Source organism: Schistocerca nitens, chromosome 9 (genome assembly GCF_023898315.1).
Source record: "Schistocerca nitens isolate TAMUIC-IGC-003100 chromosome 9, iqSchNite1.1, whole genome shotgun sequence".
In the NCBI taxonomy this organism is placed as follows: domain Eukaryota; kingdom Metazoa; phylum Arthropoda; class Insecta; order Orthoptera; family Acrididae; genus Schistocerca; species Schistocerca nitens.
Genome location: NC_064622.1, coordinates 152,887,519 through 152,911,923, shown reverse-complemented (window position 1 = coordinate 152,911,923; position 24,405 = coordinate 152,887,519). Strand labels below are relative to the sequence as shown.

The following is a 24,405-nucleotide window of genomic DNA, read 5'->3' as shown; positions in this document are numbered from 1 at the left end:
TTTAATATTAGTAAGCGAAGAATACTGATTTTTTTGTAAAGATGATCAGTTACAAACCAGCTCACGTATTGCGTAAAAGCCATCAAATCCCAAATTATACAACACGAGCAAGAGATAACATAACCAAAATAATCTGCATTCTAATAGTTAACAGAGACTGTGGAGATTGAATGGCTCGATGATCAGGGATTCGTGAGGTATAGATGGATATCTATGTCCACGTCGGTTCACGTTACCTAGCAGATCACAAAGAAATTCTGGGTCCCATTTTAACTGGACCAAACACGCGACTCAAGAAGGTACTGCTTGTAAATACACTACCAGCAATTAAAATTGCTACACCACGAAGATGACGTGCTACAGAAGCGAAATTTAACCAACAGCAAGAGGATGCTGTGATATACAAATGATTAGCTTTCCAGAGCATTCACACAGGGTTGGCGACGGTGGCGACACCTACAACGTGCTGACATGCGGAAAGTTTCCACCTGGCCGAGCCGTTCTAGGCGCTTCAGTCTGGAACCGCGCGACCGCTACGGCCGCAGGTTCGAATCCTGCCTCGGGCATGAATGTGTGTGATGTCCTCAGATTAGTTACGTTTAACTAGTTCTAAGTTATAGGGGACTGATGATGTCAGAAGTTAAGTCCCATAATGCTCAGAGCCAAAGTTTCCAACCGATTTCTCATCCACAAACAGCAGTTGACCGGCGTTGCCTGGTGAAACGTTGTTGTGATGCCTCGTGTAAGGAAGAGAAATTCGTACCATCACGTTTCCGACTTTGATAAAGGTGGGATTGTAGCCTATCGCGATTTCGGTTTATCGTATCGCGACATTGCTGCTCGCGTTGGTCGAGATCTAATGACTGTTAGCAAAATATGGAATCGGTGGGTTCAGAAGGGTAATACGGAACACCGCGATGGATCCCAACGTCCTCGTATCACTAGCAGTCGAGATGACAGGCATCTTATCCGCATGGCTGTAACGGATCGTGCAGCCACGTCTCGATCCCTGATTCAATAGATAGGGACGTTTGCAAGACAACAACCATGTGCACGAAGAGTTCGACGACGTTTGCAGTAGCATGGACTATGAGCTCGGAGACCATGGCTGCAGTTACCCTTGACGCTGCATCACAGACAGGAGCGTCTGCGATGGTGTACTCAACGACGAACCTGGCTGCACGAATGGCAGAATTTCATCTTTTCGGATAAATCCAGGTTCTGTTTGCAGCATCATGATGGTCGCCTCCGTGTTTGGCGACATCGCGGTGAACGCACATTGGAAGCGTGTATTCGTCATCGCCATACTGGCGTATCACCCTGCGTGATGGTATGGGGTGCCATTGGTTACACGTCTCGGTCACCTCTTGTTCGCGTTGACGGCACTCTGAACAGTGGACGTTACATTTCAGATGTGTTACGGCCCGTGGCTCTACCCTGCATTCGATCCCTGCGAAACCCTACATTTCAGCAGGATAATGCACGACCGTATGTTGCCGGTCCTGTACGGGCTTTTCTAGATAGAGAAAATGCTCGACTGCTGCCCTGGTCAGAAGATATCTCACCAATTGCAAACGTCTGGTCAATAGTGGCCGAGCAACTGGCTCGTCACAATACGCCAGTCACAACTCTTGATGAACTGTGGCATCGTGTTTAAGCTGCATAGGCAGCTGTATCTCAATACGCCATCCAAGCTCTGACTCAATGCCCAGGCGTATCAAGGCCGTTATTACGGCCAGAGGTGGTTGTTCTGGGTACTGATTTCTCAGGACCTATACACCCAAATTGCGTGAAAATGTAATCACATGTCAGTTCTAGTATAATATATTTGTCCAATGAACACCCGTTTATCATCTGCATTTCTTCTAGCTGTAGTAATTTTAATGGGCAGTAGTTAATGACTTCAAAAATTGTAAGTCCTGCAGGCAACACTATAGAAAGCGCAGTTTAAGCCAAAATAATCTTGCAGAGTCACGAAAATATGTTAAGCAGGATAATGCATCCAGCTTCTTTAGAGTACAAAACACCAATCCAAAGTGCTGAGTCTGCCTGGACACACTCTCCACGAAAGTTCGCGGTAACGCCTCCGATTGGTTCTTGCAGAGATAAATCCATGACCTGCACGAGATATATGACGTTCAACCTCTTAGACATTTGGCGGGAGCCAGCCATGTATCGCAACCTGTCATAAACATAACACTTTGGAATAGCGGTGGACTGGTAAGTGGTGCACCTGTGGGCTTACGCAGACAGAAGTTAGTGTCAGTCCGGGCTTGCCGGGAACGGACATCAGAATGACGTGGAACTAGACGCGACAACGAAACTCGACAGCAGTCGACGAATGAAGAAGTTGGATGTACCATTCTTTTATTATGTTCCCATTACATGTGGTGAAAGGCCTCTGTTGGATTCCTTTCATGTTCATTTCTGAAATCTGTTGTCATTTACGGCATAAATTCCTCTTCTAAATTTACTGTGGCGTTTCTGAGTATCTGGGAGGAGACTGAGTAGTGGAACGTGTTACTTTTACGCATAAAGATGAACGATCTGTCACACTACTACACTTTAAAACACAGTTTATATGTAATTCATGTCACACAGTCTCATACGGAACCTACATCTGCTTTCTTTTAAATACTGCATATGATAAGATACTGTCATCCCCCTTCCCTTCTGTATGAGATAATGAATGAGCAAATGTATTTCTAGTTGCATGCTTGAGGGTAGCAGACAAGCCTGTCTGCTGGAGAATAGTAGGACCAACGTCGGAACAGGTAGCTACGCTTTCTAAAAGCAGAGAGGTTTCTATTCTGAGTATGGTCCTGTCCGTCCCTTGTCATGTTGGTATAGGAAGCTGCCTCTCTGGCCATTTCCGTTCGTATTTGTGAGCCACCCTCAGGAAGGGACCACGGCAGTCTGTCCGCGGCGAGCGTCTGAAGTGGTAAGATCTCCGGCTAAGCGCGTGTCTGCTAAGTCCGCAGGACAATGGATTTCTTAAGTTCAGCCTAACTGAAAATTGAATCACCTGTATTTCAGATATAGCTCTAAAATATCTAATGTTATCTTAAATTGCAACGCAGTGTAATTCGCGTGTGAAGTTCAGAATATCTTCCGGTAGTTGCTTTGTCACTACTTTGTGAGTAAAGTGGAATACGTTTTGATCAGTAACTCTAACTAATATCATCAATCTTAAATGCGAATGCTCGTGTGTTTATAACATCTCGTCTTGACAATATTTTTCAATATAGCAACTTTTCTTTATGTTCAACCCACGTGGGGTGTACTTTGTGAGACCAGTACCACGTGCTTATACAACTGTTTGACCCATCAGGTTAATAGTAAGACAATAGTAACCAGTTCGAGGTTTTTCTTTAGTAAATTGCGTTTCGATGTAATTTATTTTAATTATCAAAATTATTGTGGAGTTACACTCTTTGTGTAAACCAAGTTGACCACGTGAAGCATGTGGTGAAAGCATCAAAGTAGCCTTCAGCTATTCTTTTCGGGAAGATTTCACAGAGAGTTAGTATGAATCTAGTATACCAGTGTGTGGTAATTTCATGTCGGACAGGATTGCGCTACGAACGTAACTTCTTTGGGTGAAAATTGAATCGGTTGGTTGTGGTTAATTTCCTCTTGCATATGTTTCAACGTTCTTTGTGTGTTATTTTATGAATGCAGTGTTGTATGCAGTCTCCCAATCTTGGCTCCATATTTGATGTGTTCTGTAAGATTACAAACTCACATTTTCACAGTCCTAAATAAGGCACCGAGCGAGGTGGCGCAGTGGTTAGCACACTGGACTCGCATTCGGGAGGACGACGGTTCAATCCCGTCTCCGGCCATCCTGCTTTAGGTTTTCCGTGATTTCCCTAAATCGCTTCAGGCAAATGCAGGGATGGTTCCTTTGAAAGGGCACGGCCGATTTCCTTCCCCATCCTTCCTTCACCCGAGCTTGCGCTCCGTCTCTAATGACCTCGTTGTCGACGGGACGTTAAACACTAATATCCTCCTCCTCCTCCTCCTAAGGCACCAGTTTAGTTATGAATCAAGTTTAATGTGCTGAAATTTCAATGATCAATGTTAAAATAAATTTCCAAATATTAACTGATTTATTTCTTTTTATTTAAATTGTCTTTTATATATATATATATCTCACCGGTTGTTGTATGACTATTAAAAGATTATAATTAATGTTACTCTGGTTGGGAATTTGGTAAGCTAGACTGGATACACAGGTGAAACAGTTGCGCAGTAATGCAAGGTTAACTTCCCCAGACTGCTCACAGCTTTTAACCCACTTTTATGGTCTTGAATATCAGCACCGCTTTCATAGCAAAATAAAGCAACAACATTACAGTGGATTTGTTGGATTTACCATTTTTTTATTATGTTCCCATTCCATGTGACTTTGTATGACAGTATCCTGTTTCAAGGCAATGGCACATCGAAGATTTATCAATGCCAAGATTAATGACGTTCAGAGTTGTATGTGTTCACTGTGGTCCTGTGGTTATAGGCATCATTATGGAATATAAGGAAGAAGGTTTACGTCCTCCTATATACTAATATAGTTTTGATTCTTCATTTTCGCATTTGTAACGGATTTTTGGACTTCCTTATTAATGTAATATAAATATGTTCTATCATATTCGATGTTATTTACATGTAAGTTTGTAATGTCTCAGCCACGGGTTTCTTCTATTTTCTGACTTCTGTGTGCTTGAAAGATCAGACTGCTGCAATTGAAACTACCGGCAGTGATATTTGTAGTTTTTGTATGTACGCGTTTTTTTGCGAGGGTGTGGTCAGGCAGGAATCTAACGCGACTGATTAAATAATTACGAGTAAACCGAGCAGTAGTGACGTTTATATTCGCGCTTGTCACAAATATTTAGCTGTTGTTTCAGTGAATACGTTGCGATTTCCGAAGTGCTCTCTGACACAAGGGAGTATATGGTGTCACTCGCGGATTACTGCTTCGAGTGCTATCGAGTTCCGTGGTCGCAACGAGTGACACGTCATTCTGACGTCACTTCGCAGGAAGCGAGGCCCACGAGAAAGACAGGCCGTGGAGTGTAAGGCACAGCACGTGACACTGCAGGTCTTACGAAGGCCAGCAGGAGTCTCCAGTATTTCAGATAAGTTTAGTACCTTTTGACTGAGCGTTTAAATTGATGTGAGCTCGCGATGACACACTACAAAGTTAAGACCTTGAGAGGGAACAGCTTGTTCCATCTCTTTATAATTAGTTTTTTTTTCGTTGCATTATATGGAGTACTGTAGATGTTTATGATACTTTCACCATTTTCTTTAAATTTAAGAAATGTTGTAACTCGAGTGAAGAAATGGACTACCTGTTTATTTAATTCATGGTTACATAAATGCACATCCTTTCCTTAATCCCTCTACGTTGGCTTGGGTTAATTAACTTTGGGGTTTGTATTAAGAGTTCAGCCGGCTGCGGTGGTCTAGCGGTTCTAGGCGCGCAGTCCGGAACCGCGCGACTGCTACGGTCGCAGGTTCGAATCCTGCCTCGGGCATGGATGTGTGTGATGTCCTTAGGTTAGTTAGGTTTAAGTAGCTCTATGTTCTAGGGGACTGATGACCACAGATGTTAAGTCCCATAGTGCTCAGAGCCATCTGAACCATTGAGAGTTCGTCTACTGGCACTGTCAAGGCAGAGATGTGGCCACTCTGTACGTCGGTTAGTGCCAACATAAACTTCGAGTAAAGGCAGCGATGATGCACCTGTTTTCCAGGGGTAGTTCGGGGTTGGTAACAGGTTCCCCTCCCCTCCATCTAAGAGAACGGCCGTTGAGAGCCGCCATGACAGAGTCATTCTGGGGGTAGCTGTTGAACTGAGCGGACGGAATCGAGGGCGATCTCCGTCTTTGCCGCCAATTTTACGGTTGGATGAGGTATTGTTTGTTACACTGTTATTAATCCACTCTTTTTCGGGATGGAATTAGTTAGCGTGTCGTTACGGACATTCATTTTTGAGAAATTTTGCCTGTACAATTAAAGTTTTCAGCTACGGTTTCTTTTCCGGAGGTGAGAATGGGGACTCACGTTATCCATTTATAGTGCTGCAATCAGTTGGTGCCCTCAGCACACGAGAGCAGTAGTAGCACAAAAAATCGTATAGTTCCACTCTTAACAGGAGCGCTTTGCAAATTTGAAGTAACCTCGGGCCTCACCCCGCCTAGTTAGCTTAACACATGACCGTAACTGCTGTTGAGTAATTTAGACGACCATTCCGTGTGAAACCTGCTAGGATATGCGTGTGTTTTGTTCAAAATGGTTCAAATGGCTCTAAGCACTATGCGACTCAACTTCTGAGGGTGTGTTTTGTGCGAGTTACTTAAGGTTCTAGGCGTGTGACGTAATTTATAGGCCATTTCATAAATATTGTTCACGGATCTTTTGATTCATGATAACTCCAATTTTCAAGCAGCATGTGCTAACTACTTTGGTAAATAATAGGTTGTGCGTGTGAATTACTGTATAGAATAGAAAACAAGAATGGAAAACAATGGAAAACAGTGAGCTGCCAGTTCCTTCTTCAAAATTAATTGCGTGTGCCGTTAATTGTTAATTTACGTGTTACAAATTTCACAGGATGTTTTACTTTTAACGAATTTCTTTTGTGCATATGGGAGTTGTTTGTGTTTGCATTGTTCCCCCGTTTTCCCGCCAAGAATCTTTGTTATACTTTTCGCTCTTCGGTCCCAGTAGCAATTTTGGGTCCCAATTTCGATCACTGTGCAAGAAGACAGACTATAGAGGCAGCAACGAAGATCCCTCCTCTTTCCCGGTGCATGATTACAAACTAGATGCCTGATAGTTTAGGCAGTTTCAGTGCGAGAGGGTATTGAATATAGGCGACTTCAGTGCTAGACAGAAACAGAATTTAATTTTAAAAAATGTTCAAATGTGTGTGAAACCTTATGCGACTTACCTGCTAACGTCATCAGTCCCTAAGCTTACCCACTACTTAACCTAAAATATCCTAAGGACAAACACACACACTCATGCGCGAGGGAGGACTCGAACCTCCGCCGGGACCAGCCGCACAGACCATGACTGCAGTGCCATAGACCGCTCGGAGAATTTAATTCGAATTGGCTTTGCTAACTGCAGTTATGACGTTTGTGACGTTTCTGAGTACATAGATAATAAATGTGTGATATAAATTTGATTTCATGGATTCAGTGATCGTAACACCCCCATCCTGTGTAGAGAGCAATGTTGGTACTAAATTGGAGTCATGATAATCTGGCGGGAAAGAAAATTAACAAGGGTAGAGAATACAGACGATGTTAGAGCGTGGTAGTTAGTTACTTGCCCACTTGGTTGCTTGAACCCTCCCCCACGTTATCCGTTGTGAAATTTTAATATAATAATCAGCGAATCAATCAACTACTGGCTTCGGGCAGGCCACCTTAAATGAATCCTTCCAAGCATGAACCAAGCGAGTATATGAGGTGCCTTGGCACACACACACTCATCCGGCAACCTCTAACAAGGACTGAATGAAAGAGAGGAAGAGAAGCATAATAACGGAGAATGGTGGTAACCGTTCAACCTTTAGTTCGTACCTTTTCAATTATATATTGATTTCCCGTGGGAACTGCACGGAGCGTTTGCGAAGTGTGGCGTACAGGCAAACTAGTCTGACGTAACAAGTTCGTTTCGAGGTCCGTATTTCTCGTGGACGCCACCAGTAAGACGGGAATGAAACAGACGTCTCTCACTTATGAAACAAGTCGGCGCGAATGGCCTTCATATATCAACCTCCTTGGGACTAGAGGACGCTGTACAGGGTAAAAACTATAGTGCAAGACAGAGATTGGAATACTCTTAATTGAGGACGTTCGATGTACGTGCTTCTCTGAGATAGAGGTTGGCACAGGAGAGGTGTAACGCCGGAAATGCATTTCCTCCTATTTCCATCTATTGTACTATAAATTTTTTCCTTATCTTGTTACCTGAAGATATGACATTTCTGTGTCTTTATATATTGTAATAGTTTTAATATTTGTATATATATATATATATATATATATATGCATTTATGTCTATGTATAATTCGTTTGTTTTGTAAATAATATTTGTATTTTTACGCTGGGTCTGGCCTAGGGAAAACTATGCTATCGAACGATTACATCGATAGGTCGTGTGGAGAACCAAAGTGTTTAGGATCTTTGGTAGTGTTAACTCTGCCGCATGGAGCGCGGTCAGAGGGAGTCTGGCTGGAGTAGGACAGTGGAGCAGGTGTGTTGTGTGACGCTCCCGCGAGTTGCCGCGCTTTCGGGGTTTGGCAGCATGTAATTGCGCTCGACTTGCTATGATAGTTTCTGACACGGTGTCGCGGACTGAAAGCATTAGCTGGCGCACATCAAGAGCCCGTTTCGCCTGGTGATCGTGTCCAGAAGAAGGCGCGTCAACATTCAGCTTCTGCAACAGCGACGGCCGACCATGAGTGACAGTCGCCACCTCCTCGATCGACGACTTCAAGCCTTCAATCAACCAACAAGGAAGACTGGAAGCACGTTAAGTTTTAGAATTGTATGGCAGACCTCAGCTTTTCAAACTGTTCAATTTGTCTCACAAAATTACAGCAACGTAGCATGAACCTTTGTTGCTCATTGCCCCAATTGCATTACCAAGCAGGGTCCCTTCCTTTTCCGGAATAAACCCGAGTGTCGTTGAAATTCGAACGCCAGCATTAAATGATAATTCCATTTCACTGCTTTAATTTCTAGGTTTAATTAAAGTATTCATAGCTGGCTACAATATTTAGATTAAACAAGCACAAATTAAGAGTGCGAGTTTTGTTACCATATTTTAGCTTACCTGTGACTGCAGCTCAGCTTGGTACGTACTAAATTTTACTATTGTTAATTGATCAGAATCATTTAATTCAAGTTCAAAATTAAGTAGCTTTTGAAATGATTGTTGAGGTAGCCCAAGACTAACCTTATTTTACTTAATTTCGTAGTGCTTCAGAAACAAAGCTCACTATTAATTTCAGTCACTAAATTAACTTTGGCCGGCCGCGGTGGCCGTGCAGTTCTAGAGCTGCAGTCCGGAACCGCGGGGCTGCTACGGTCGCAGGTTCGAATCCTGCCTCGGGCATGGATGTGTGTGATGTCCTTAGGTTAGTTAGGTTTAAGTAGTTCTAAGTTCTAGGGGACTGATGACCTAAGATGTTCAGTCCCATAGTGCTCAGAGCCATTTGAAATTAACTTTCAATTTCCCGGTTTTATTAATTCTTTTGCTAAAGTAAGTCAGAGTGTAGCGAAATTTATTACTTCTGACAAACATTCAGTTTTCACACAACACGTGTCAACCTTCAGTTTCCAGGTATTAGTGCTAATTATATGTGCAATAACCTTTCTTTTTCAGTTATTATAGTAGTTTTCCATAGGACTGGCGACCGTAATTTTCCCCAAATCTCAAATATCTAATTAACGCCAGTTAATTGTTAAGGTGACGACCGCACATTTACTTTCTTTATTAACTTTACCCCTTTTCAAAATTAATTTCCACCAATTTCATTTGCATTTTTCCTTTCATTTATATGTCATCCTTTCCTCCCTCTTTACCGACAAATTAACTTCGGTGACGCTTGCTTTTCCCAAATTTCCATTAGGTACGCGCGGTTTAATTTTTCACTGTCATTAAGGTCGATAAGTAAGGGGGAGGTTACAGAAGGGCCCGTGGCGGGCCACATCAAATTGATCCAAAAATGGCTCTGAGCACTATGGGACTAAACATCTGTGGTCATCAGTCCCCTAGAACTTAGAACTACTTAAACCTAAATAACCTAAGGACATCACACACAACGATGCCCGAGGCAGGATTCGAACCTGCGACCGTAGCAGTCGCGCCGCTCCGGACTGAGCGCCTAGAACCGCGAGACCACCGCGGCCGGTCAAAATTGGTCCAAATAACCTAAAAAGAAAAAGAAAACAGTTCCCAGACCAGACAAAGTGTGAAACTCACCAATGATGCCGACATTGCTGAACATGAAGGCGAGGAAGTGTCGCAGGTAGTCCTTGAAGCGCTCGGCCCAGCTCTTGCGCGGGCGGTAGCGGTAGCGGCGGCTGGAGCGCTTCCTCTCCATCATGGAGCATGTCGGCTGCTAGCGGAGGCCGCCGCGGCCAGCTGCGGGGGCGGTCGCGGCTGCGGCTGCGGCGGCGGGGGCGGAGGCAGAGGCTGGGTGCGGCTGCGCTGGGGCTGGAGCTAGCGGGGGGCGCCATCCTGCGCGCCCACGCCCGGCATCACACGGCGCTCCGCCTGCGGGCACACCGCCTCGCCTCAGACATCGCACACGCTGACAGCACGCAAACAACTCCAGCACATAATACACTCCAGTGATAGTGCTTATGCTTCCTTGGTTTCTTAATGGTACATGAATGAAACTCTCGTATTCATACGCACACTACTGACCATTAAAATTACTACACCACGAAGATGACGTGCTCCAGACGCGAAATTTTACCGACAGGAAGAAGATGCTGTGATATGCAAATGATTACCTTTTCAGAGCGTTCACACAAGGATGCCGCCGGTGGCGACACCTACAACGTGCTGACGTGAGGAAAGTTTGCGACAGATTTCTCATACACAAACAGCATTTGACAGGCGTTGCCAGGTGAAACGTTGTTGTGACGCCTCGTGTAAGGAGGAGAAATGCGTACCATCACGTTTCCGAATTTGATAAAGGTCGAATTGTAGCCTGTCGCGATTGCTGTTTATCGTATCACGACATTGCTGCCCGCGTTGGTCGAAATCCAGTGACTGTTGGCAGAATATGGAATCGATGGGTTCAGGAGCGTAATACGGAACGCCTTGCTGGATCCCAACGGCCTCGTATCACTAGCAGTCGAGATGACAGGCATCTTATCCGCATGGTTGTAACGGATCGTGCAGCCACGTCTCGATTCCAGAGTCAACAGATGGGGGGGGGGGGGGTTTCCAAGACAAAAACTATCTGCACGAACAGTTCGACGACGTTTGCAGCACCATGGACTATCGGCTCGGAGACCATGGCTGCGGTTACCCATGATGCTGCATCACAGACAAGAATGCCTGCGACGGTGTGCTCAAAGACGAACCTGGGTGCACGAATGGCAAAACGTCATTTTTTCGGATGTTCTGTTTACAGCATCATGATGGTCGCATCCGTGACTGGCGACATCGCGGTAAACGCACATTGGAAGCGTGTATTCGTCATCGCCATACTGGCGTATTACCCGCCGTGATGGTATCGGGTGCCATTGGTTACACGTCTCGGCCACCTCTTGTTCGCATTTACGGCACTTTGAACAGTGGACGTTACATTCCAGATGTGTTACGACCCGTGGCACTATCCTTTATTCGATCCCCGCGAAACCCAACATTTCAGCAGGATATTGCACGACCGCATGTTGCAGGTCCTTTACGGGCCTTTCTGGATACAGAAATTGTTTGAATGTTGCTCTGGCCAGCACATTATCCAGATCTCTCACCAACTAAAAACGTCTGGTCAATGGTGGCCGAGCAACTGGCTCGTCACAATACGCCAGTTACTACTCTTGATGAACTGTGGTATCGTGTTGAAGCTGCATGGGCAGCTGTACCTGTACACGCCATCCAAGCTCTGTTTGACTCAATGCCCAGGTGTATCAAGGCCGTTATTATGGCCAGAGGTGGTTGTTCTGGGTGCTGATTCCTCAGGATCTATGCACCCAAATTGCGTGAAAACATAATAACATGTCACTTCTAGTGTAATATATTTGTCCACTGAATACTCGTTTATCATCTGTATTTCATCTTGGTGTAGCAATTTTAATGGCCAGTAGTGTACTTATTGAGAAGCGACACTATCGCTAATAGTTGTGACTAAGGCCCGTAGCTTAGACTGTTAACAGACTTTCCGTAGCCCTGAAATCATAGGCCTCAAATGAATCAACAGGTAATAACTATTTGCACAGCAGAATACCTTTGTGTGTCTTGTAGTCTCGTGCAGCGACACACTTACCTCATATGCTCAAAGAAGTAACTCTGTGAGCCTACGTCACTTTTAGTACATACAAGTTTCTCCTTTTACAATTGTAAAACCGAAAATACATGGCACCTGCTACTGATATATGATTTTTTTTCTGAATTGTATATAAGTATTTGTAATTTAAATGCTTTCTTTTAATAAGTAATCACATTGCTTCACAGTATGTGTACATTTAGATAGAAGTCTGTTGACGTTTTTGTCCGCAGCTCGTGGTCGTGCGGTAGCGTTCTCGCTTCCCACGCCCGGGTTCCCGGGTTCGATTCCCGGCGGGGCCAGGGATTTTCTCTGCCTCGTGATGACTGGGTGTTGTGTGATGTCCTTAGGTTAGTTAGGTTTAAGTAGTTCTAAGGTCTAGGGGACTGATGACCATAGATGTTAAGTCCCATAGTGCTCAGAGCCATTTGTTGACGTTTCATTGTATTTATCTGTGTTTTACTGTGAAACTTATAAGCTCTGGGAAAAAGCCAAAGGAATTGTTATTTGCATCGACTAGCAACGATAACAGCAGTGCTTGTGCGTTGTAAAATCTTTGGGTAGGGAGTTGTTGCGCAGAGCTCGTGGAGAGAAGGGAGACGGGTTCCAGCGCTTGTAGTGTGCAGAAGTGTGGTGTTAACATTCTCGCAGTAGAGAGTGCCATTTTCGGAGGCGTCATGTACGCACGCCGGCCAGATGTCTAGGGCAGGAGTACGGACAGTGGACGGGCGTAAGAGGCTGTATTAATTATGATTGCCCTTTCCTACAATTAGCCGTGGCTCCGCAATATGCTACCGTCTTCAACAACAGCAGTTCCAGCAACACAGTTTCGTCGTCGGCTCCGAGTTTCGTCGTATGCACAGCACTGAACTAAGACTGTTCATTGGTAGAAAGTATTAACGGCTAACCCAGCAGCATAACTGAATGTGATTTGATTGATAAGATTTATTTAAATAATAATCAGTTAAACTCGGGGCGATTTTGTCCTCATTGCACCCAGACATTGTTACCAAGCAGGATCCTTGTTCCTTTTTTCCCCTAATATGCTAACTGAGTGACATAAGAAACAAATTGAATAGTTAAAGCCAGTTTGTTAACGAATAATATCACATTTAAGAATTTTAGCCTCAGTCTACTTTCAGTTAACTGATGTACAACAGAGGTTTCAGTATTTGACTAAAGTAAAGCAATTTCATTTTTCAAGTTTGAGAATTAATCACTGGAAAAAATCCAAATCTAAAGAAATGAACAAATTAAGAGTGCGGAAGTTTTATTTATTTTACATATAGCTTGATTTGGTACGTATTCTAGGGTTTAAGTCTGTCCAAGTCCATAAAAAAGTCTCAGTTATTCAGACAATAATATGAAATCCAATTTGCAAAGTAAGTAACGGCAAAGTAAAAAGTGCTTGCTTTTTTCTCTAAATTTCTTTGATGACGTTATGTTGAGGTCACTGATAGCCATTGTTCACGTAACGAAGTTCTACTAACATACAGTTTAATTACATATTTTCAAATCATTACTCGATTGCCTTTTTCAAAATGTAATGCCAAATGTAGCATAAGAGTGACTTCTCAGTGGTATCCGTTTTCCGTCCAGTGTTGTTCGTGAGTGAATGCACAAAATAACTCAAAATAACTTTCATTTTCCAAATTATAGCCCTGTTCGGTTTAATTACTTTTCATTTTTAGTAGACTTTCCATCAGAACGGCCAGTTGTACACGTTCCTCCTACTTATTGGTATCACTTCTTCACGAAAGATAGCCATATACAATTAGAAAAAATCCGTTAGGCATAAACGCGATCTACGGTCATATTTTATATCGCAAGCAGGATAGGCCGATTAGCGAGAGGGAGGTTACACAATGACAGAAAAAAAATCCCAGTGCAAAGAAATGGTTAACGTAGAGCGATGAAATTTGTGAAATTCATTTGTCTAGGTAACATATTTAAGTGATTAACGTTGCAAGATCACAGGTAAATGTAAGACAGGGAAAAGCCATTGCAAATCTAAAATCCAACTACAGTAGTAACCGGTGTAACCTCCAGCATTTTGAATGCAAGCATGCAGACGTGCATGCATTGTGTTGTATAGGTGTCGGATGTCAGCGTGTTGAATGCAGTTCCATGCTGTTGCACTTGGTTGGTCAATTCAGGGACGGTTAATGATTGATAATTGAAACCCTCAGCAGCCGACAGGTGTTGTCGATTTACCTTGATGGGGACAGCTGAATATGTGTGCCCCGACCGGGACTCGAACCCGGGATGTCCTACTAACATGGCAGACGCTCTGTCCATCTGAGCCACCGAGGACACAGATGAATAGCGTGACTGCAGGGACTTATCCCTTGCACGCTTCCCGTTAGACCCACATTCCCAACTGTCCACAATCTACGCATGTCATGTTCCTACTAGATATTTGCTCATCCACTCATTACTGGCGCACCCTAAGTTGATGATTCCCGTAAGAGTTCGGGCAACCTGTGCACATTCGCACAGACGAAGGTCAATGGCCGGGTAGCCATTTAATTATATATGAAGATGGTAACTGTTCTCGAAGGAACAGATACCATTGATCTGCGAATGCCCACAGGTTGCCCGAACTCTTACGGGAATCGTCACCTTAGGGTGCGCGACTAATGAGTGGATGGCCAAATATCTAGACAGGTGTAGATTGTGGCCAGTTGAGAGTGTGGGTCTCACGGGTAGCGTGCAAGGGATGAGACCCTGCAGTCGCGCTATTCATCTGTGTCCTCGGTGGCTCAGATAGATAGAGCGTCTGTCATGTTAGCAGGAGATCCCGGGTTCGAGTCCCCGTCGGAGCACACATTTTCAGCTGTCCCCATCAAGGTATATCAACAACACCTGTCGGCAGCGGAGGGTTTCAGTTAATTATCATTTATTCTAGAGAAGCTGCAGGGTCATCAATGGTATCTGTTCTTTCTGTAACAGTTACCATCTTCATATAAGGTTAATGATATTTGCGGATGACGCTGGAATTGTTGTCCGATGATACGTGCTCGATTAGAGAGAGATCCTGAGATCTAACAGGCGAAGGTAACATGTGGGGACTCTGTAGGGCATGTTGGGTTACAACAGCCTGCCGAAGTGGACGTGCGGTTAAAGGCGCTGCAGTCTGGAACCGCAAGACCGCTACGGTCGCAGGTTCGAATCCTGCCTCGGGCATGGATGTTTGTGATGTCCTTAGGTTAGTTAGGTTTAACTAGTTCTAAGTTCTAGGGGACTAATGACCTCAGCAGTTGAGTCCCATAGTGCTCAGAGCCATTTGAACCATTTTTTTGGGTTACAACAGCGGTTTGTGGACGAGCATTATCTTGTTGGAAAACGCCGCCTGGAACGCCGTTCATGATTGGCAGCACAACAGGTCAAATCACCAGATTTACGTACAAATTTGGAGTCAGGGTGCGTGGGGTAACCACGAGAGTACTCCCACAACTCCGCGTGTAGGTACAGTGTGTCTAGGCCGCTGATAGATTGGTTGCAAGCGATCAACTTACCTCCTTCCAACCAGCACACGGCCATCACTGGTATCGAGGCAGAATCAGTTTTCATCAGATAACGCAACAGACCTACACCCTGCCCTTCGATGAGTTCTCGCTTGACACCACTGAATTCACAAACGGTGGTGGTTTGGGATCAGTAGAATTCACGCCACAAGGCATCTGGAACGGAGCTGTCTTTCAAGTAACTGATTTGTATCAGTTCGCTGTGTCGCTATAGTGTCAACTGCTGCTCGAATGGCTGCTGCAGTGGCAGGACGATGCGCCAGAGCCATACGCCGGACACGACGGTCTTCCTCCTAGGTAGTGCCACGTGGGCGTCCGGACCCGTGACCAATGCTGGCAGCAGTTACGTACGGTGGCTGAATTCCTGCCAAGACTTCCTGCATTATCGCGAAACGAACGTACAACTTAAGCAGTCCCTACACGACCTCGTTTAGAATCAGTCAGGTGTTGATAATGGCGTCTTCGTCGTCTTAAAGGTATTCTTCACCAACATCGACTCACTACGTCCGGTCTGAAAGATAACTAATCCTCACAACCATTACAGCACGTATTTAAAGCAAACCTCATTTTCATCCTCATTGTGGCAATAGCAGCACAACTATAAAGCGAATGGATCGATTTTTGAATAGAAATAACTTTTCACATGTGATACACGCCTACCTACTTTCGTTTACCTCGCACAACTCCTTGTTAGTGTTGGGAATTTTTTTTTCTGTTAGTGTGTTACAAAAGAGCCCTGGATTATTGAATTATTATTTGAAGGGTCTGTGAAATATGTAACAACACTTTCGAGTATATCTATATGGAGATATGAACACGAAACGTAACGGCGGTTCCAATCACAATGCAAGCATACACATGGCCGAGTGCTAGAGGCACACAAAGCGTGACCATGTGTTAATGAGATCGCAAGTCTCAACTGTCATAATTATAAGAAAGGCACTGGAAACATTCCGCAACATTCTGGCACGTTGTAAAATGCTCTAGAATATTCTTGAATGTTCTGGAATGTTCTGGAATGTTCTAGAGATTTCTAGAGGGCGAAACTTTCCAGCCCTTACAGCTTCAAAAACACGTTCCTTAGGTAAAAAGGGTAACCTTTTTCAAGGATAGAGGGCTGCCACACCACACCACATAACTCTCTCGATCGTACCTAAACTCGTTTCTGAGTTTTAGCAGCGCGCACATTGTACCCTTACTTTTATAATACGTATTGGTTAGTTGTCCGCCCCTCGTGGTCTCGCGGTAGCGTTCTCGCTTCCCGAGCACGGGGTCCCGGGTTCGATTCCCGGCGGGGTCAGGAATTTTTCCTCTCTCGAGATGACTGGGTGTTATTGTGTCGTCTTCATCATCATCATTCATTCCCATTACGGTCGGAGGAAGGCAATGGCAAACCACCTCCACTAGGACCTTGCCTAGTAAGGCGGCGCGGTTCTCCCGCGTCGCTCCCCTACGCTCTGTAAAGAAGTATGGGACTCATCATCATCATCATCATTGGTTAGTTATTCTCAGTTGGTTCATAACACTTTTTTTCATAAAATGTCTTAACTAAGTCAGCAGTCTAGTGTCAGGCTTTGTGGAATTGGTTCTTGGATCCATCCCCAGAAACATCGATAATGTCAGTGCGAATAAGCAATGTTTCCGACTTCCAATAAATGTAATATAAAAATAATATATAATATTGTGGAGGACGTCTAAGTAGAAAACCAAATGCGAAAACTTGAACCACACGATGAAAGCTGATAAAGTCAATGTAATTAGAAAGATTGTATGGAAAGTGACGAGTAATTTAAAGTAATTTTATTTTGCAGCTGGAAGTGGCTGTTACGCTACTTCAGAACTGAGCCATGCTGCAGCTTGCGTTGGTGCTGTTTGTAGGTTTCCGTCCTCTGTTGGAGGCCAGACCGTATCGTTTAGCTGACATGTTTGCGGTTGTTTGTCTTCCCGTGTTGACTGTCGCCACCTGGTTTTGAAAGTGTTGCCTGTCCACTAGGGGCAGCAGCGGCGGTTATCGATATGTGGTAACTGTGGCCCTATCTTTGGGGCGACGTCGTGGTTTTTCCGGGTCGAGTCAGTGTGCAGTTTGGTTGGGGATTCAGGAGGAGCCAGGTCTGCGCAGCAGAGAACACGCCAGGACCGCTGGTGGCGTGTATGGATTACCAGATCAAAGGCCTGTGGTCACGAGGGTGCACGACCTCGTCGTAAACCGGACTGTGCAAGCTTTAAGTTGAGTGCATTTGGATTCAAGAAGAGAAACCTCCACCATTGCAAGATCTTACGATTCTCCAGTGACTTGGGTTCGTGTAGCTGCTCGTAGTGTTGCTGAGATGAAGAGCAGCGAGTGGAGTTCTTGGGGAGGCGGATCTGATTAGCTTTCTGGACTTCTAATTATTTCGAGGCGTGTTTTTTAAATACGGTCCGTTTAAACATAAATACACAATGAAAGGTTGTTTCAAAAAAGTAAATTTATTTTCAGAAAGTACATACTTCACTCTATTTTTCGACCTAGTTGCCAAGTTTGTTCAGAAACGTATCATACCTCTAAACCAATTTTAAAATACCCTCTTCATAAAACTTGCCTCATGCTCCGATAACCATGAGTTCACTGCCGTTTTCACGTCGTCGTCATCATTGTAACAGTTGCCACTGAGGTGTTGTTTGAGGTGGAAGAACAGATGGTAATCGCTCGGTGCAAGATCAGGACTGTAGGGCAGGTGTTCTAAAACTTCCCAGCCAAAACTGTCCAATAAATGGCGGGTCTGACTTGCAGTGTGAGGTCTTGCATTGTTATAGAGACGGGCACTTGCCTTTGTCAGCATGCCGCGTCCTTTGTTTTGAAACGCTCTGCTTAGCTTTCTCAGGGTTTGGCAGTATGCTTCTGCATTGATAGTGGTTCCTCATTGCATGAAGTCGACCAACAGATTTTGCGCTGGGACAGAGTCTATTTGGCCTTCACCTTTACAGTGTGTGTCTCCATTCCATGCTCTGTTGCTTCGATTCGGGCGTGGTATGCGAAACCCATGTTTCGTGTCCACTTACGATCTGACTCAAGAAGCCATCACCTTCTTCGTGATAACAGTTCAAGAACTTCATTGCACACTCAAATCTTTGGTTTTTGTGGTCCTGTGTTAGTTTTGGGACCCAATGGGAGCACAGTTTCCTAAACTTTAGTTGTTCAGAAACAATGTTGTAAAGCACTGATCACTATATGTCAAGTAATTCTTTTGAGGGACCTGTTATTGTGAAGCGCCTGCTTTCACGAATCCTCGCTTCAACTGAAGCCACCAAATCGTCTGTAACCAAAGAAGGGCGACCGGAGCCGACCTCATCATGGACGTTGCCATGACCATCTTTGAATTCTCAAACCCACTTACGCACTTTGCTTTCACTCTTAGCAGTATCACCATACACTTCGCAAATCTGTCGATGAATTTCTGCAGCAGACAGGTTCCTTGCTGACATAAACCGTATCACTGACCGAACCTCACACGCAGCGGGTGAGTTGATAGTCTTAAGCATTTTGAAAGCACAAAACAGAACCGTAGAGGTTAGCTACAGAACTGAAACTGAGCACTGTTGTTCCCGAGGCATGTCGGCACACGACGCACTCGCTCGTTGTGGTATGCGCTCGAACTACTAGTGTCTACAACAAAACGTATCTTACTTAAAAACACGCCTCGTATTTATTGCGTTCAGTTTGTTACTATTTGTTAAGTTCAACCAGCGGTATTTATCCTGTCTCGTGGCCGCTAACGCCCAAGTTACCTACCCTGGGGTTAGTGTTAGTCATGGCAGTGTACGTTTCCTCGCCTTGCCGCTGCTGTCTGGTGAGGCGTGTAGTTTTTACAGCTTTCTTGATTGTAGGTTGGTTGACCTACTCAGAGATCGATTCCTGGTGCACCGTCTGTGACTGGGCCTTGTGTTCTATTATTGTATTCGCTGTTATATTGTATGTTTCTAATTTTTTTATATAATAGCCATTCTTGGCGTTACAGCAGATTTAAATGATAGTGCTACCAAGTTTACCATCATTTTGTCTCCCCTGTTGCTTGTCCTTTTAAATTAACCTTTGCTGTTGTATTTGCTCTTTTATTGTTTTTTTTAATTTTTATATAATTGCCATTCTTGGCGTTACAGCAGGTTTAAATGGTTTTGCTACCAAGTTTATCATCTTTTTGTCTCACCCATTTGGTGATCAGTTGCCTACCTTTTTAAATTAACCTTTGCTATTGCATTAATGTTTTACAGTATGTTTGCTAATTTTTTTATAATTACCATTCTTGGCGTAAAAGGTCTTCAGCCGTGACTGTGGTTACTTGCCTTCAAATTCGAATTGGGATCACATTGGTTTGTTTTTCAAACATTATTTGCTGTGTCTGTATTTTATGCTCATTTGGTAAATTGTAACGCACTGAAAGCACTATTAATTACACAGTTGTTTATTCCTTCATTATTAACGTGTGATATCTTGATTCATTGCTGAGTCTGGAATTACCGTGTTAAAATAAATGTGTGTAATTGCAAAAGGGAACCAATAGTAACTGATTACAGCACCGTCCACAATCGTAACCGAATCCTGCCTTCCTTGACAACCAGGTTTCAAGAATAAACTTCTATTAAGTTAAAATGTAGATTATGAAGAGCCTTCTGTTGAAAGTAGCCATATAGGTATAGATCCAGTTCTTGCAATCGATCTCTAACTAACAAACATATACTTCAATATAATTATTTCGCAACGAGTTCATCCTGATGTCTACTGCCGCTACATAAGCCGTGTTTCTCATTGTATCACAGAATAGCAAGGTAATCCATTGCTGGGATGCCGCTCTATACTACTATACAAACACCCTCTTTCGTCAGCGTATCATGCTAGGTTATTTCGGAACATAAATCGAGACAATAACTTGGAAGAAGGCCTTGCTTTAGACGCTATATTCGTCGTTGGTGTGTGCCTGTGGGCGAGGCTGCAGATCCAGCGTCTAGCAACAGTCTGTACAAAGAAGACACGGTCGGTCAGAGATAATCACAGCGTCCGTTTGTGTTTACTACAGAGAGCAAATACGCGCCCGAGAACAGCGGCTTATTGTTGCCGGTTTCACGCCACGTCCGTGGAGACGGGCTGTTCGATAGCCACGTCAAATATTGGGACGCTTCGGGAAACAATGTTTGACTGCACAGATATCAGCGGCTGTGTGAGATCGTGTTTCAACCCGACATGTTCCAAGAAATAACGTTCGTAAACAATGCAGTGAACAATTCGCTTGGGGCCGCCTAGCCAGATGAACGCACGCAGCAGTAAACCTGTTTCGGATATAGTATGATTTGTTGTTGTCTCTAGAAAGACAGGAAAAGAGAGTTCAGTGGGCTATAAAACATCAACCGTACTTCCCTTTATTTAAAAATAATTTGACTATTTCTTAGCTGTTTTCGTCAAAATAATCAGAGAAGCGTTCAATCGAACGACTTTTCCGAAGTACGAGGGCAGTTCAATAAGTAATGCAACACATTTTTTTTCTGAAACAGGGGTTGTTTTATTCAGCATTGAAATACACCAGGTTATTCCCCAATCTTTTAGCTACACAACACTATTTTTCAACGTAATCTCCATTCAATGCTACGGCCTTACGCCACCTTGAAATGAGGGCCTGTATGCCTGCACGGTACCATTCCACTGGTCGATGTCGGAGCCAACGTCGTACTGCATCAATAACTTCTTTATCATCCGCGTAGTGCCTCCCACGGATTGCGTCCTTCATTGGGCCAAACATATGGAAATCCGACGGTGCGAGATCGGGGCTGTAGGGTGCATGAGGAAGCACAGTCCACTGAAGTTTTGTGAGCTCCTCTCGGGTGCGAAGACTTGTGTGAGGTCTTGCGTTGTCATGAAGAAGTTCGTTCAGATTTTTGTGCCTACGAACACGCTGAAGTCGTTTCTTCAATTTCTGAAGAGTAGCACAATACACTTCAGAGTTGATCGTTTGACCATGGGGAAGGACATCGAACAGAATAACCCCTTCAGCGTCCCAGAAGACTGTAACCATGACTTTACCGGCTGAGGGTATGGCTTTAAACTTTTTCTTGGTAGGGGAGTGGGTGTGGCGCCACTCCATTGATTGCCGTTTTGTTTCAGGTTCGAAGTGATGAAGCCATGTTTCATCGCCTGTAACAATCTTTGACAAGAAATTGTCACCCTCAGCCACATGACGAGCAAGCAATTCCGCACAGATGGTTCTCCTTTGCTCTTTATGGTGTTCGGTTAGACAACGAGGGACCCGGCGGGAACAAACCTTTGAATATCGCAACTGGTGAACAATTGTGACAGCACTACCAACAGAGATGTCAAGTTGAGCACTGAGTTGTTTGATGGTGATCCGTCGATCATCTCAAACGAGTGTGTTCGCACGCTCCGCCATTGCAGGAGTCACAGCTGTGCACGGCCGGCCCGCACGCGGGAGATCAGACAGTCTTGCTTGACCTTGCAGCTATGATGACACACGCTTTGCCCAACGACTCACCGTGCTTTTGTCCACTGCCAGATCACCGTAGACATTCTGCAAGCGCCTATGAATATCTGAGATGCCCTGGTTTTCCGCCAAAAGAAACTCGATCACTGCCCGTTGTTAGCAACGCACATCCGTTACAGACGCCATTTTAACAGCTCCGTACAGCGCTGCCACCTGTCGGAAGTCAATGAAACTATACGAGACGAAGCGGGAATGTTTGAAAATATTCCACAAGAAATTTCCGGCTTTTTCAACCAAAATTGGCCGAGAAAAAAATTGTGTTGCATTACTTATTGAACTGCCCTCGTAGTTAAGAGTATATGTTTTCCAAGCCATTTGCAGAAAGCTTATTTCATGGCTTACAGCTATGTCAGATCATGCTAGGGGTCAACATGATGCTCTTTCAAGAGGACTGATTGGGGCTAGCCTTTTGTTTTCTTTCCTTATTAATTTCATCTCCCCTCCCTCTAAGCCACACACAAAATGTAGGTCGGCTGGCAGCAGCCATATTGCTGCTCTTCGGCCATTCGATGTTATACAGGATAAAGAAAAATTTGCGCATTCTGAGTTAGCGGCGCGATTCCTCGCACTTTAGCAACACAAAAATCTCTCACGAAATTTCCTCCTGCGCATATTTCCGGCAGTAAATGGACGTTAAAGATTGGCCATCTGGCAACACTGCAATCATATGTACGGTAATTACCTCTGTCAGCGTACAGCAGCAGTGCTGTGCAGTGGACAGCGTTTTGAGTTCGCATGCAGCAGGTCAAGGTCGAGCCGTATTTGTCGTTAATTGCCATTTTCATTCCGCCATATAACTCCGTGGTATACACCGTTTCTTAAGCCACATGTATCAGACACTTTCATAGTAACCGTTTGGAAATTATTTGCAAAGCACGTTGCTAGCCCTATTCGTGACGTAAGGCCATAACGAAATGTAATGGACGTGAAAGTAGCAAGGATAATATGTGGTACAGATCGTTAGGGTTGGGGTTGTTTTGGGGAAGGAGACTAGACAGCGAGGTCATCGGTCCCATCGGATTAGGGAAGGATGGGGAAGGAAGTCGGCCGTGCCCTTTCAAAGCAATCATCCCGGCATTTGCCTGGAGCGATTTAGGGAAATCACTGATCGTTTGGACCAATGGGGGAAGGTACACGGAAAACAAGTTTGGGCTCTAGTAGAAGCAATTGTGTGAAACAAGTCCCTTCCACGACGTACAAAAGGCTTCTTCGGAAGCTGACCAGTACAAGCGATTGCACTTCCACTTTTGCTTTCGTAGTTATGTAAGCGCAAATGTTGTGTAGAAGACTCACTGTAAGCCCTGTTTGACGCTTAAGACACCAGATACCGTACCACGCAGACTACATTTAGCAAATAAAAAAAAAACGTCGCGACCCAGAATCGAACCCTTGATCTCCTACATGCTAACCCAAAACACAATCCACTGCACCAATTGATGAAAGAGGTAGTTACCGCACATATGATTATAGTGTTGCCAGAAGCCAATCTTTAACGTCCATTTTCTGCCGGGAAGGTGCACAGGACCAAATTTTGTGAGAGATATTTTTGTATTGCTAGTACATGAACAATCACGCTGCGAAGTCCGAGTGCCCGATTTTTCTTCACCATGTACAGATCTTGCCACTTTTATAGTAAACCAGTTTACTATAAAACATAGATGGTTATCTTGTGGCTGCTGCTAAGACTATGACGATTATGATCACCATGACCCCCAGCAAGTATTTTTGGGTTAGCTCCCAGTAGACTGTGTGAGAATGGGATTGAAGGAAGAGGAGATGAATGGGGAAAAATACACTACAGATTAATGTATTCCTTTATGTTTTTGCTTAAGAAGCGGGGATCTTTAAGTTACCACCAGAGCAAGAAGTAGCCAACGGCCTTGCCACAGTGGTAACACCAGTTCCCGTCAGATCACCGAAGTTAAGCGCTGTCGGGATGGGTGACCATCCGTTCTGCCGAGCGCTGTTGGCAAGCCCCACTCAGCCTTTGCGAAGCAAACTGAGGAGCTACTTGACTGAGAAGTAGCGGCTCCGGTCTCGTAAACTGACATACGGCTGGGAGAGCGGTGTGCTCACCACATGCCCTCCATATCCGCATCCAGTGACGCCTGTGGGCTGAGGATGACATGGCGGCCGGTAAGAACCGTTGGGTCTTCCAAGGCCTGTTCGGATGGAGTTTTAGTTTTTTTGGACCAAGGTTGGTTGGTTGGTTTTTGGGGAAGGAGACCAGACAGCGTGGTCATCGGTCTCATCGGATTAGGGAGGGATGGGGAAGGAAGTCGGCCGTGCCCTTTCAGAGGAACCATCCCAGCATTTGTCTGGA

The 24,405-nt window shown here is 44.5% G+C and overlaps 1 protein-coding gene across 3 annotated transcripts in view; it reads right to left on the bottom strand.

The window, feature by feature from the left end:
* LOC126203811 (TWiK family of potassium channels protein 18) overlaps window positions 1–24,405 on the bottom strand; it is a 1,380,696-nt gene that overhangs the window by 442,018 nt on the left and 914,273 nt on the right. For all 3 annotated transcript variants that reach the window (XM_049938180.1, XM_049938179.1, XM_049938178.1), the window contains one exon: window positions 10,012–10,305. In XM_049938180.1, coding sequence (XP_049794137.1) covers window positions 10,012–10,135 — 124 coding nt within the window. In that variant the 5' untranslated portion in view covers window positions 10,136–10,305. The remainder of the gene's footprint in view (window positions 1–10,011; window positions 10,306–24,405) is intronic.